Source organism: Mchenga conophoros, linkage group LG19 (genome assembly GCF_057382185.1).
Source record: "Mchenga conophoros isolate Kocher_MC1m ecotype Shallow Benthic linkage group LG19, M_conophoros_male_GT1.1, whole genome shotgun sequence".
NCBI lineage: Eukaryota > Metazoa > Chordata > Actinopteri > Cichliformes > Cichlidae > Mchenga > Mchenga conophoros.
Window position 1 is genome coordinate 12524859 of NC_140544.1, and position 15722 is coordinate 12540580.

A 15722-nucleotide genomic window follows, 5' to 3' on the forward strand; every position below is an offset into this window, starting at 1 on the left:
AGGTGTCTATGAAGTGTTCAGCAGTCTGATGGCCTGATGGAAGAAGCTGTCTCTCAGTCTGCTGGTTCGGGACCGGATGCTGCAGAACCTCCTTCCTGATGGAAGCAGTCTGAACAGTTTATGGCTGGGGTGACTGGAGTCCTTGATGATCCTCCCCGCTTTCCTCAGGCAGCGCTTCCTGTAGATGTCTTGGAGGGAGGGAAGCTCACCTCCAATTATCCGTTCAGAGCACCGCACTACTCGCTGGAGAGCTTTGCAGTTGTAGGCGGTGCTGTTGCCATACCAGGTGGTGATGCATCCGGTGAGGATGCTCTCAATGGCACAGTGATAGAAGGTCCTGAGGATGCGGGGGCTCATGCCGAATCTTTTCAGTCTCCTGAGAAAGAAGAGGCGCTGCTGCGCCTTCTTCACTGTTTTGTTTGTGTGTACTGACCACGTAAGATCCTCAGCCAGATGTACACCAAGGAACCGGAAGCTGCTCACTCTCTCCACAGCAGCGCCGTTGATGGTGATGGGGGTGTGTACTTCTCTGCACCTCCGGAAGTCCACTATCAACTCCTTTGTCTTTGCGACGTTGAGGGTGAGATGGTTGTCTTGACACCAGTGGGTCAGGGCGCTGACCTCCTCCCTGTAAGCTGTCTCATCACCGTTGGTGATAAGACCCACCACTGTAGTGTCGTCCGCAAACTTCACAATGATGTTGGAGCTGTTAGTGGCTGTGCAGTCGTAGGTGTAGAGTGAGTACAGGAGAGGGCTCAGTACACACCCCTGTGGAGCACCAGTGTTCAGTGTGATGGGGGATGAGGTGATGCTGCCCAGTCTGACCACCTGGCGTCTGTCAGACAGGAAGCTAAGGATCCAGCTGCAGAGGGAGCTGCTCAGTCCTAGATCCTGCAGTTTCCTGTCCAGCTTCGAGGGAACGATGGTATTGAATGCTGAGCTGTAATCTACAAACAGCATCCTCACATACGTGTCTCTCTTCTCCAGGTGTGACAGGGCAGTGTGTAGTGTCAGGGCTATGGCATCATCAGTGGACCTGTTGTGGCGGTATGCAAACTGTAGAGGGTCCAGTGAGTCGGGTAGTGCAGAGCAGATGAAGTCCCTGACCAGCTTCTCGAAGCATTTGCTTACGATGGGGGTCAGGGCTACAGGTCGCCAGTCGTTTAATGAGGAGATGGTGGAGGATTTGGGTACAGGGACGATGGTGGCCATTTTGAAGCAGGCTGGGACTACAGACAGAGAGAGGGAAAGGTTGAAGATGTGCGTGAACACTCCAGCCAGCTGAGCCGCGCATGACTTGAGGACGCGGCCGGGAATCCCGTCCGGACCAGTAGCTTTGCGTGCGTTCACCTTCCTGAAGCACTTCCGCACATCCTCCTCAGACACAGTGTGCGCACTGACGTCATCCGCGGTGCGCACACTGTCCGGTCTCATGGTGTTCGCTGCGTCGAATCTAGCGTAGAATACGTTTAGATCCTCACACAGAGAGGCCGTGGTCTGCGGTGTGCTGGTTTTCCCTCTAAAGTCTGTGATCGTGTTTAGTCCCTGCCACATACTCCGAGGGTTGTCAAACTGTTGCTCCACCCTGTCCCTGTACTCACGTTTGGCTGCTTTGATCGTCTTCCGGAGTTGGTAATGTGCGTGTTTGTAGTCCGATGTGTTCGCGGAGGCAAAGGCGGTGTTCCGTGCCGCCAGTGCCGCGCGAACATCTCCGTTAATCCAGGGTTTTTGATTTGGGAAGGATTTAACTGTTCTGGATGGGACGACATCTTCCATGCATTTCCTGATAAATCCACAGACTGAGTCTGTGTACTCATCAATGTCTCTGGCGGCCACGTGAAACATTTCCCAGTCCGCGTGATCAAAACAGTCCCGCAGCGCAGACTCCGATTGGTCCGTCCAACAGTGCACCGCCCTCCGGGTTGGAGCTTCCTGTTTCAGCTTCTGCCTGTAGGCGGGCAGGAGCAGGATGGAGCGGTGATCTGATTGGCCGAATGGGGCGCGGGGGAGGGCTTTGTACGCATCCCGGAAAGAGGAGTAACAGTGGTCGAGTAGCCGGTTTCCACGTGTGTTAAAAAGGATGTGTTGATGGAGTTTTGGTGAGACTTTCTTCAGGTTTCCCTTATTAAAGTCTCCAGCTGTGATAAACGCTGCCTCTGGGTGTGCGGTTTCCTCACTGCTGATCGCGCTGTACAGTTCCCTGAGTGCACGGTCAGTGTCGGCTTGTGGGGGAATGTAAACAGCCGTAATAATCACTGCTGTAAATTCCCTCGGTAGCCAGAATGGCCGGCACTTAATCATCAGGTACTCCAGGTCCGGTGAGCAGAAGGATTTGACCGGGTGCACGTTCGCATAATCACACCAGCTGTTGTTGATCATGAAACACACACCACCGCCTCTGCTTTTCCCAGTAAGATCCTGTGACCTGTCCGCGCGGTGCACAGAGAACCCCGGTAGTTGTATTGCGGAGTCCGGTACTTTGTCCGATAGCCAGGTTTCTGTGAGGCAGATCACGCAGCAGTCCCGCATCTCTCGCTGGAATGAGATCCGTGCCCGAAGCTCGCACAGCTTGTTCTCCAGAGACTGCACATTAGCCAGTAATAAACTGGGTAACGGTGGTCTGTAAGTGCGCCGTCTCAGTCGAACCAGAACGCCAGATCTTCTCCCTCTGCGTCGGCGTTTGCGGCCTCCAGGGCCAGAGAACAAAGGCGTCTCAGGTGAGATGAATGGGGGGTCTGCAAACGGAGCGTCCGTGTTGCAAAACTTGAACTCCGGAAAGTTATAAGAAAGACCGTCTTTTATGTCCAGTAAGGTTTGTCGGTCGTACACAAGGAGACAAGTGCTGCTCGTGAAAAAATAAAGGAAAAGTAAAATTAAACACAGAAGAAAGCCGTTGCTTGGGGGAGCTCGCGACGAGGCTGCCATACTCGGCGCCATCTTGTCATTTGTCAGATGATACGTACACTCAACAAAAAATATAAACGCAACACCTTTGTTACTGCTCCCATTCCCCATGGGATGGACGTAGAGACCTAAAATTCATTCCAGATACACAATATAACCATCCCTCCCAAACAGTGGTCACAAATCAGTCCAAATGTGTGGTAGTGGGCACATCTGCCATATTGAGATAATCCATCCCACCTCACAGGTGTGCCACATCAGGATGCTGATCTGACATCATGAGTAGTGCACAGGTGTACCTCAGACTGCCCACAACAAAAGGCCACCCTGGAATGTGCAGTTTTTTGTGCTATTGGGGGTCTGGGGACCCAGAACCGGTCAGTATCTGGTGTGACCACCATTTGCCTCATGCAACACATCGTCGCATGGAGTCTATCAGATTGTCAATTGTGGCCTGTGGAATGTTGGTCCACTCCACTTCAATGGCTGTGCGAGGTTGTTGGATATTCGTGGGAACTGGTACACGCTGTCGTATACGCCGGTCAAGCACATCCCGAACATGCTCAATGGGTGACATGTCCGGTGAGTATGCTGGCCATGCAAGAACTGGGACATTCTCAGCTGCCATCTGCCCTGAACAATGTGAACCATGATTCATCCGTGAAGCGCACACCTCTCCAACGTGCCAGACGCCATCGAATGTGAGCATTTGCCCACACAAGTCTGTTACGGCGACGAGCTGGAGTCAGGTCAAGACCCCGATGAGGACGACGGGCATGCAGTCAAGCGTCCCTGAGACGGTTTCTGACAGTTTGTGCAGAAATTGTTTGGTTGTGCAAACCAATTGTTCCAGCAGCTGTCTGGGTGGCTGGTCTCAGACGATCTTGGAGGTGAACCTGCTGGATGTGGAGGTCCTGGGCTGGTGTGGTTACACGAGGTCTGCGGTTGTGAGGCCGGTTGGATGTTCTGCCATATTCTCTGAAACGCCTGTGGAGACGGCTTATGGTTGAGAAATGAACATTCAATGCACGGGCGACAGATCTGGTTGACATTCCTGCTGTCAGCATGCCAATTGCACGCTCCCTCATTGCTTGTGGCATCTGTGGCATTTTGCTGTGAGACAAAACTGCACATTCCAGGGTGGCCTTTTGTTGTGGGCAGTCTGAGGTACACCTGTGCACTACTCATGATGTCAGATCAGCATCCTGATGTGGCACACCTGTGAGGTGGGATGGATTATCTCAATATAGCAGATGTGCCCACTACCACACATTTGGACTGATTTGTGACCACTGTTTGGGAAGGATGGTTATATTGTGTATCTGGAATGAATTTTAGGTCTCTACGTCCATCCCATGGGGAATGGGAGCAGTAACAAAGGTGTTGCGTTTATATTTTTGTTGAGTGTAGATAACAAAGAAAATCCGCAAACACAGGAAGAGAACAAAACATTCTTCAAATTACTTTAAATCTTTTATCATAAAATGAAGTGAGATGTTTGCTATCACGACAATGTTTGAGAAAAGATCGAGCTTGAAATTTTGTTTCATACAGTTAATATCAGTTTACGTTTAGATTATTTTTTACATATTTCTGTGATAGAGTGAAGAACAATTAGTTTCATTAAATAAATCAAGTGTATGCAAAGAGGCTGTACTTACCAAGTTGACCTCTGTGGCATGCTGCATGATCGAGCCATTCATCTCTTATCGAAGGGCCACGTTGTTCAGTTTGTGGGTTTCGGCTTTTTAAGGTCTGACCACTAAAATCATCCACAAGCATCAGTTTCTTCAGGAGCAATTTGGTGACCGGCTGTGCACTTTCCAGCATGTTGCCACTCCATGTCACAAGGCGAAAGGGATGACTAAATGACTCAGAGATCATCATATTAACATTTTGGATCCATTCATGGGAAACTCTCAAGATTTTAAGGTCCGATTTTAATGAGATTTTGAAACCATTGGATTTTAAAAGTGAAGTGATAAAGACTTGCAAAATCAAAGGCAACGATTCCACCTTTATCAGGCTTATTCATTAAGACAGCTTTCCTAATACTATGGTTTTTCCAAATAAATAAAAAACTGGTGTTGTATGCAACAGTCTGCAAAAACTCTCCTGCTTTTGCAATTAAAGCTCTCCCTAAAACAGATGGGTGTCTGTGGAGTCACAAACTAAAACTGTGTTCAACTGATTTCATCAGAGGGTTGAACTTGTTTCTAAAGACATTCTAAGATATTTACATATCATATAAAAAAGAAGGTCTAATAAAGCGCATCTTTAGTCTCATATTCATCCTTTAGAAATAGGGTGGTATCATCTGCCAGCTTACTGGTGATAATGGGACCAGAAGTGGATCTATGAACTCACTCACACTAGGACAGCTGACTGTGAGCTCATAATATCTTCAACACATTTCAATTTGCTTTGCAGCTTTCAGTAGGGTCATGCTTTCAAACTAGCTGCACAACCTAAAATAACCTCTTTTTGATTTCAAAGAGACAGAAGTCGTACTTCCCAAAGTGCGACCTGCATCGACCAATCCACTCAGTCATGCTGGTTTCCATGACCGGTGCAAAAGTATTGAATTACTGTGAGCTAAATAATTAAACTGAGATTTCACGGCACTTATCAGTGATATGGGTGTTCATGTTTTTCATCACCCAAATTGTATGAGTCACTATAACTTATAGTTGAAGTGTTTGAGTACCATTCAGCTGAAACGACACACTGACTTTACTGGATGGGCTTGGACCCCTGAGGCCCATCCATAACACCAACACTGGTCCCTGAGTCACTATAGAGGTAAGTGACCCATGCTTCCCAGTTTCTGTGCTTACTTTATAAAGAAATAAAGATAGCTTCTTAAAGATCTTTACAAAGCTCTACAGTTAATCCATCTGTGCCAGGAGAATTTTAATTTTTCCCCTTAAATCTTTGCATGATTATTTAATATTGTTAAGTGAGTCCATAAAAGGAGTAACTTAAAGTTTTTCACTGATTTTGTTTTTAAAGAAGAATTTTGAATATGGTCTTCAGTTATATTACTCTTGACGTTTAATTTAAAAATATTTTTTTCCTTTTTATTTCAAGTTTAAGAAAGATACATTCTTCTTCCTTTTCTAGCCATTTTTTCAGTAATGAATAAAAGCTCCTTCAGCCCTTGAAATATAAATGTTTTTATACCTAAGTTGTAAATCTTTTAGATTTGTCTGTTCTTCTAATGATAGATTTTCTTTTTTTATGTTGTTGGAGCTTTTATAAACTATTTTCTAAGTTCGTAATCTTCATCAATTCTTCCTACGTGAATTTTGTATAATAACTGTATTCTATAAATTCTGTATTTTATTTATTTATTTATTTGTATTACTTTTTATTATATTATTATATTATTTTTATTAAGTTTAGTGACTCGTCCATTAAAATTTAGTTGTTAAGTTGTTTATTTCAATAAAAATAAGTTGATGATCTGAAAGTGGAGCTGAGATTATATCATATTTGATTTCTGCCGTTATATGAACCGATGTTGTTCAGCAATTAATCGATTATCTTTGCTTTATTTACGTTTTGTTGTTGTAATTGCGTTGCTTTCTTCTTGTACGTAATATCCGGCGCTAGTGCTGAACTTCCTGTTTTCTTCCGCATCAATACCACAATAATGGCGTCTTGTAGCGAGGTTAGCGCTTTTTCCTTGTTATTTGTATTTTATTGAGGTTTTTTTTATGGATAGTGGATACGGTAGATGGATGTAACTCGTTAGATTGCGATGTGTCGTTTTGCTGACAGAAGTTGTGTTTCTTCGTCGTGTTTGTTGGTTAAAATGTCGTGTTTTGTGTACGAGGCTAACGGGAATTTAGCGGCTAATAAGCGTTAGCTTTCTGACTGTCAGTTGTTCTCAGGCGTCTCTTCTTCATTGAACAGTTTGAATTAAAACGTTTTACTTGTATTGATAACTGTCTTTGTTAGCAGGAGTCTGCTGCAACTGCCGAAGAGGAGCCGACTGAAACCGTCACGTCCCAGAAGAGAGAAGCGAGACTGCGAAAATTTCGAGAGCTGCATTTCAAACGGGTGAGCTGTTTAACTTCAAAGCTTCAGTCAAATGTATCGTAAAATCACAGAAACCTCATGTTTAACCGCATGGTCAGCAAATTGGGGTCCCAAAGGCCGGAATCGATCCACTGTAGTGTGCAAACCAGTGGCATGTGAAAAACAAAGCTTGAATATGACCAGTATATCTCAAACATATCTCTCACGAATGATATCGAATCATCTTGAGCCCGAAAAAACATTCCTGTCACAAAGCAGAAGCTCACAAGCACAACAGCTCTATAAAGATTGGGCAAAAAAGGACTTGATTAATCATACAGGGTAGTGACAATAACGCAGTCATAAAGATGTTTGCAAAGCAGGTAATTTCTTTATTTTATATAAAACTCACTAACACATCCTGCTCACTGCAGTATATTTGTTAATATAAGCAAATATATCACAGATAGAGACTTCAGCAATCACTTTTTGGTGTGACACCGGCCCAATGGATGGCAGTTGCAGTAAGGTCATTAACTAACCCAGTTTTTCAATGAAACGCACTGCTGCTCCTAGTGTCGTGATGGTGTGATTAATGTGGATAAAGTGAGATCTGCTGTTGAATATTTGTTTTTTAAAAGAAAATCTAAGGCTGTTCATCAGTTCTTGTTTACAAGAGAAGAACTTTTCTTCTAGTAAGGAAATAATGTTTTTAAACTTGGGCTGCTGGTATCACTAGCAATGGACCATCAGGACCATGCAGCCATTATAACACCCCCCAGTGCATTTGGAGAGTAATCAGGGCATAAAGAATCACCTGCCAAGTCTAAATATTGCTTTGAAATTTTGCCACAAAAAACCCACAAAAACCCCCCGTTTTTTTTAAAAGCTTATTTGCTGAAAGTTTAACTTCTAAAGGCGTGTTTTGGGGAATTGTAGGACTGAACGACAAGTTAAAAACACATTGTTATTGAATTGTAGGTTTCCAACAGTAGATATGTTAATGTACTATAACAGAAGATGTCTCTGTAAACATCTTCTAAAGATAAGTACTGTGTGTTACTCTTACTTTTCTTACCCATTTTGATCAAATTGGGCCAGGTGTGACCCATGAAATGAGGTATAGAGGTTTACAGGTGTATTGTATTTTAGTTTTTTCCCTTTTTTTCTTTCATGCAGCTTCTCCTCAAACCTGTCATTTGTGTTATTTGTCACTGCAGAATGAAGCACGTAAGCTCAATCACCAGGAGGTCGTGGAGGAAGACAAGAGGTTGAAGCTGCCCTCAAACTGGGAGGCTAAGAAAGCCCGACTGGAGTGGGAGCTTGCTGAAGATGACAAGAAAAAGGTATTTCAGTTTTTCTGTAGTCCTGGGTTGGTACACTGGATGTACTGATATACTGGTCCTAATTTCAGGCTAATTAAATACCATCATACCGAAGAACATGCAAAATCCCCACCAGGACTCTTAAAGTGATTTTTAGGTATCCACGACAGCTGTATTAACTGCATCCTTGTCAATCTCATATCATCACTAGTGCAGTTGCCCCAAAGTCTAAAGTGAATCACCTCCAGGCATTGTCAGAAAATTCTGTTTCTCTTCTATGTAGCACAACATAACGTGTTATCGCATCACCCAAAAATACTGTGGCAGTTTTATGCTGGATTTACTAGAATCAAAATATCTAAAAGTTTTGCGGTGGTGCAGCTGAATTTTTCCCAGTTTGAGCTGATTATTAAGTATCGATTACTGATTCAGGAGTGTGCTGCTCGTGGGGAGGACTATAACAGAGTGAAACTGCTGGACATCACTGCTGACGATGCAGAGAGGTGGGAGAGGAAAAAGAAGAAAAAGAATCCCGACACAGGATTTGCAGGTCGGTTGTTCCACTAAAGACAGATGCAGATTATTTTCTAATGACTCTATTCTTCTATTTATTAATGGCAAAAAATGTGTTAGAAAGTTGAGTCGGAGAAGGATGAGTGACAGATGACTTTATCATCTACTTGTGCAGTCTAACATTTTATAGTGTGGTTATTAGACTAATTGGTTAAACATGCCATCATAATAGCAGTGGTTGCAAAGCTGTAGAAACTAGCCACAACATGACCCTGCGTTTGTATTAGTGTCATCGCTGGCACTTAAAAAAAACAAAGAGGAAATAGTGAACAGCGACAAAAATCTGTGGTCGATCCCATTAAAGATTTGCTCATATTCGCCTACACGGTAATGTTAAGGTGTCAGTAAAATATTTGGCAGCAGGAAAAATGTAACAGGTCTGCCCAGATTTAACCAGCAGAGTGATCATAGACTGTTGCACAGCACTCACGATGCATTTAATTTTCACATCTTAGACTTAAAAAAGCTTTTACAGGCAGTGAACTTCAGTGTGCTGGTAAAAGCTGAATGATTTTCTCCTGGAAATTTGAGTTAATGTATAGAAGCAAATATCAGCGAGTGATTCTTCATTATGTCCAAGACTAAGATATTTTTTTCCACTATTTATTTAGTTAAATATGTCATATTTAGCAACAATGTTAGCTTCACCTCCTAATGGATGTAACATTTTTAGTCCGTTCTTTGCTCAGAGTTGCTATAAAAAAAATTCCTAAATCACTTATAAGCTGAAATTCCTCTTGTTGGTACTTTCTAGGCTAATGTAAGACCTCTCTGAGGTCTTTCTAAGGAGACTAGGAGCACACCCTTCTATTTACTTTTTGTCAGCATACACAGAAACTCTGCAGCTGACCTGTATTCTTTGGAAGAGCCAGACTGTCACCAGCCTACCAAAAAATGTCTGTTTGAATCAAGTTTGAAGCTCAGGCTAACAGCACCACCTTATTTAGCTTGAATCCTAAAAGAATTCTAATCTGATTGCATGATTCTCATCCTCTTTAACGTCCAGCATGATTGCTGAACAATGTTTAATACGGTGTAAAAATAGACCACGTCTAATGATTGTATTGGCTGAGGAATCCTTTTGCAGATGTTATAAGGTGATCAGATCAAACAGCTTTATTTTAGCCGTGGGCAACCCTCTTGTCACGCCAAAGAGCCTCAGTCCAATAATTTACTAGATACTTACTTAACTTAATTTACTCTTGAGAAAGTGGTGCACCGTGATTCTCGTCTTCTGTTTAGTTTCCAATTTCTTTATCACAAAAAATTCGAGTGACATAGATGAATGAAAGATGCTTTGAGCCGACATTACAGCAAAATGTAGGGAGCCAGCTTTGGCTCCCTACATTTGGAAATGCTTGTTTTTGCTATTTGTACCATTCTTTCTGTCCATTTTGGTGCTGGTTGGATTTTTCTGACTGTTTGGTAGCCGTTACTTTTCATCACACCATCTGTACTTTTTCAGTGATGGCAAGGTTTAGTGTAGCTCCTATTGGAAGAGTTGGAATAGAAGGTGAATGCCTTTGTGGATAGCTTTTATCTTTACCAGGATCTTTGTGACTAGGAACAACCTTTAGCATCAGGAAGCTTTGTGAACACAGATCCTGGCCTTACCGTGTCAGACTGCTCCTGCTTTAATCTGCTGGGAAAAAAACATTTGCTGTGTCTCCTAAATATGGCTGCCATGTGTGGCATCAAAACCTCCCCTGAATTAAAACCTCTGGGGAGAAAATAATCAGCAGAGGGGCTTCAAAAAAAAAGGGAGGGGGGGGCTGAGGTGGAGAGATGCCTCTTCAGCCCTCCTTAACAAGCCGCAGATTGTGATTGCTGAGCCTCGTGCCTGCTTGCTGTTTGTTCCACTAATTATAACTCTTTTTCTTTTTTCCTTTCCTCCTCTCACACACAAACGCACACATGATGGACTACAGGATATGCAGAAGCCCAGTTCCGGCAGTACCAGAGGCTTACCAAGCAGATCAGGCCAGACATGGAAAATTACGAGAAGCAAAAGGAGGAAAGGTGAGTTGGGCCTCCGTCAGACCCCAAGCAACCTCTGTATTCTCCAGCCAGGTGGTGAGTGGCTGCTGGCAGGGGAAATATGAACGTATAGATATAGAGGCACACAGCACCTTACTTGAAAGCTTCTTTAGTTTGCCTGGAAGGCACCAACTTGTTTGCAAAGACTCAAAATCACAGAACTGGGGACGTTTGCGTTCCCAGTACACCCTCCACTGGCATTCATCGTCGTCACACAGGAAGTCGCTGCAGTATAGCAATAGTTGCTGTCGCTTGGACAATACCACCACATCAATCTCCTACCAAAAATTGTGCAAACTGGCCGAAGCAACGCCAAAATGGCAGCTGACATTGATTTTTTTTTTTTTTTTGCACATCACCATGTGACAGGGAGCAAACAGGGAATTGGAGCGACAAAAACGAGGCCCATTGTTTTACAGATTTACTACTGGCGCATCTTTGTAGTAAAACCCCCATTAAGGGCATCACTGCATCTTGGAACCAAAACTAGAAGAAGAAGAAAAAGAATCCTTTAATTGTCCCAGATGGGGAAATTTGGGTATAACAGCAGCAAGAAAGACACATATACAAACAAACAGTATACAAGACACAGAACAGAAACATAAACAATTTTTACATATTTACATCAAGGACAATGGTTACCAAAAACAGAGTACTGTACCATTATTAAATTAAATTAAATGAAGTTAAGAGGCAAAATCTGGTTATAGTGTGAATCGGTTGATAAAATAGTGCAAGTTACAGCGCTGATGTAAACATCTGTGTTTGTTGGGAGCAGTTCTGATTGTACAGTCTGACAGCTGCAGGGAGGAAGGACCTGCGGAAACGCTCCTTCATGCATCAAGGATGCAGCAGTCTGTCACTGAAGGAGCTCTGCAGTTCAGCAGCATTTACATGCATGGGGTGGGAGACTCTGTCCATCAGAGGTGTTATTTTGGCCAGAGTCCTTCTGTCTCCCACCACCTGCACTGGGTCCAAGGTGCATCCCAGAACAGAGCTGGCCTTCTTAATGAGTTTATCCAATTATTATTAACTAACGTATGTTGCAAGTTAGATTTTGTACGTTGATTAAAATAAAAATTACATTTAACTGACTAGCACTTCTGGAGTCTTTATTAATCCGGTTACACAGACTACTCAAATTATGAAGAAATGTCCTTGGGAGTTAGTTTGACGAATTTCCTCTAACAGTGTAATAAAAATGATGCATGAGGAGGTCTTTCTGTGACCTGAACTGTGAAATTTCTAGTCAAGTAAAATTAATTGAGAAAATGAAGCTTGGTGATATTGATCTATAACGCCCGCCATCATGTGTGTGCAAAGCATTTTCTGTATATTAATTCGCATATCCCCGATTTTCCCTGGGCGATATGTTAACTTAGCTGCACACTCCAGAAATAATTTAAAGATTTATTTTTTTTAATGTGGAGAATGCGCACCAAGGTCAGAGAGGAATTCACTGCCCTGGAGGTGTTTTCCAGACTGTAAAAGCCGCCACATGCAGAACCATGAAGGATGCACCATCACGACTGGCCCCAAAGCGACATCATCTTCCCTCATTGGGATGTGCATAATCACAATGATGGGATAGAAAAGTGGATTTAGGAATGTTAAAGTGCCGATTATCTGTGGTTATGCATTTCTAATTGTTTTGCTGGTGCTCCACAGCGGTGAGGACTTCCACCCCACGTCCAATAGCCTGATCTACGGCACCCATGTTCCCACAAAGGATGGCATTGACCGCATGGTGGAGGATGTTGAGAAACAGTAAGTCACACTTTTCACAAAAGCAGTTCCCTATCCACTTCTGACCATCTCTTAATTTTATATCTACACCAGCCTGATTCACGGGGCAGACCGCTAAGATAAACCTCTGTACCCACTGATGCTCTGTGGTTACACAAAATCAAGCATGTGACGTAAAACAGAATTTTATCCACCTGTGGCAGTGTGGAAGAAAAGCCAAGCACTGATTTGGTTAAAGCTTGGTTATTATGATTGGTTTGCACCATCAAAGCTGCACAAAATGTTTGTTTTGTCTCAGGATGACCGTGGGTTCATGTCAGTTAAATCCCTGCTTCCCAATGCTGGCACACCACAAACGCAGTGTGAAGATAAGCAAAGGCAATGGGAGGCAATCTCTGAGTGGAAGAATTCAACCCCGGACCATAAATTCTGGTCCAAATGAGGATAGGAGGCAGTTCATTATCTGCCACCTTCTGACCAAGGTTTAAACTGAGTTTTCAAATACTGGGAAGTTCAACCTGCTAAACTGAACATAACCGTAACCAAGCTGGCAGGGTCACGTCTTGTTATGCCAGGAAGAGGAGGTGATTGGTTGTGCAATTTGACAAGAAAGTTTGAGCAATAAGTTGGTGACAAGCAGCGGGCTGCTAACTGCCTATGAAAGCTCCGTTGTGCTGCAGTCACACCGAGGAAAACAGTGGTTGGAGACCGGAGCACAATCAAGATACTGCAAAATAGTTGCTTCAGAAGACTGGGACCAGGTGTCGTGTTCAAAGCAACTTTTATGGTAATAAGACAAAGTTTGTTTGTTTACAGCCCACGAGTAAAGGGTCAATTACATGCAGTCTGTTTGTGATAATACAGAAATTGACTTTAAAAAATGTGAAATTTGTTGCTTGTCTTCAGACACAGAAAGTCACATCAAACTTCCAGAACCTCAGAGATTTGAAACAGAACTTCGAAAATGCCTCAAGAAATCGTGATGTAGTTTCAATCACTTGAGATCCATCAAAAACAAGATGCACCCGTTGGTGAAATGACTGTACAAACTCCATGACTGTACAAAGTCCAACTGCGATTGTTTGTAGATGGGTTGCCTCACACTGACGAGCATGCAACGTCTTCAGCCTCTGGGTGACCTGTTTCTTGCTGCAGCTGCTTGTAGTCAGTCTCCGAATGTGAAAAAAATCAGTGCGGTGACAACAAAACCACCAGTGTTTCATAATAGCAACAAAGTTGCCACCCTGTGTTAATGTGACCGAGCCATTGCTCGTCTCATAAGTGACCGTTGGTTCTTGATATGATAATCATAACATCACATGTGACATCCATGAGCTATGATGCTTTTATGTATTTCAAATGTTCAAATATGACATTGGTTTTTGGGGGTGTTTTGAAAATTGTTTGCAGCCAGTGACTGGATGTCTCCTCCCTTGAAATTCTCCAGCAGACCTGCAGAGCCTTGCAGATGTTTTCAGTTCAGAACTTTCAGACAGAACTGTGTTGAATAAAGTTCGGAGATCTCACAGATTAAATGAGTGTCTGTAAGTGACCGACTAGGTCACGTGATGGTGGAACCGGGTCATAGTCGGGGAACTGTCAAACCTGAACAGCCTGTGTGCACGGCTAAATGTCAGACAGATGGTGTGATGCTTTTGCAAAGCTTTATGATAACCACACTGGAGGCTACTTTAAGGTGGCGAGACAAAGAGGTCTAACAGTACCTTCTGCCTCACTCACTTTTAATGTCACTCAGCTGAAGGTTTTCTCTTTCCTCCAGAAATCTTTGACCTTTTTCTTACCCCGGTCTTCCCCCAAGCTCTTCTATATTTAAGACAGTCGAAGGACTGTGTTGGAGATGCAACTGCAGGGCATTAGACAAGGATTCGGTTGCCAGGGTATGACGCACAACAATGCTTTGAAGACACGGTGGATGAGGAGTAGGAGCTCACAAATTGACAGTATTTTCCTCCGAGTATGTGCGCTAGGTTTTCCATCGCCACTCGGCTTGCCAAATTTAAAAATGCATGCTTCCAAATTATTGCCTGCAGCCAGTTATTGTTATTGGATCTGCCACAGTTGGAGGCCACGCCAGTTTATGAAAATGTCTCTAAGCTGCTTTTATTTTTGCTTTGTGTCAGGATTGAGAAGCGGTCCAAGTACAGCCGACGCAGGGCCTACAACGACGACGCCGACATCGACTACATCAACGAGAGGAACGCCAAGTTCAACAAGAAGGCGGAGCGTTTCTATGGCAAATACACAGCAGAGATCAAGCAAAACCTGGAGAGGGGCACAGCGGTGTAGAGCGTCAGGTCACTTTAGAGCTTCGCTTTTTATTTTTTCCTTCTTGCTTAAAGTCTCTGTGTTTATGAGCGAAAATGCAGTGTTGCCAGGTTTTTGAGCTGACATATGTAAAAAAATTTTGTTTTACTTGTACAGTATGAAAAGTCTGTCTCTGAACTCTTATTTTTTAATAAACCACTTCCAATTATCTCATTATCTTGCACACTTGTTGTGCTTTTTTTTTTTTTTTCCTGTGGCTGCTTCTGTGTGTGGTCTCATGACGAGAGGGATTTTGAGCGTGAGAATGAACTGTTAGCTCACCATTGAATCTCTTTGGGGGCATGTTTAGCACAGAATGTCAGCCAACAGGGTTTCAGCGTAGGTGCATGAAGAGAACGGGACACGGAGCAACAGTTGGGTAATTCAATTTATCACTTTTATCATCTGCATCTTGCCACTAACTTCCCCAGAGCAGATATGTGAACACAAAGCCTTGTGACTTCAGAGCAGACATGCAAACAGCTTTCCATGCCTGAACGTAGGGTCACTGTGCCCTCTACTGGATAAGCAGCGACAGGACAGAGCCAGAAGGGTTAAATGACATGAAATGTGTCCTTACTTGAAATTTATTTTATTTGGATGAGTCAGACCCTTAAAGTAAATTTATGAGATCTTCTTAAACACAATGCATGTTTATGTTTTGCTGATGAAAAGCAGGGGAAGTCTTCAGATTTTCCTTTTGATATCTGACTTGCTGTTGGTGTTCAGGTTTAAGAAGTCTTATCTGATTAGCCTGAGGACACTGGCTGTAGAAACGTTGCATAAATT

At 43.4% G+C, this 15722-nt stretch overlaps 1 protein-coding gene across 2 annotated transcripts; it reads left to right on the top strand.

Moving 5' to 3' along the window:
- Positions 1-6438: 6438 nt before the first annotated feature.
- On the top strand, positions 6439-15107 carry syf2 (SYF2 pre-mRNA-splicing factor). Of its 2 annotated transcripts, none has more exons than XM_085257712.1 (7): positions 6439-6577; positions 6871-6969; positions 8148-8273; positions 8685-8802; positions 10754-10844; positions 12531-12629; positions 14750-15107. In XM_085257712.1, exons 1-7 carry the CDS (start codon positions 6560-6562, stop codon positions 14913-14915), a joined length of 717 nt encoding a protein of 238 aa, XP_085113838.1. In that variant the 5' UTR covers positions 6439-6559; the 3' UTR covers positions 14916-15107. The 2 variants fall into 2 exon arrangements, with proteins under 2 accessions (XP_085113838.1, XP_085113837.1); XM_085257711.1 differs by having other exon boundaries at positions 6545-6577; positions 6868-6969.
- The last annotated feature ends 615 nt before the right edge of the window (positions 15108-15722 follow it).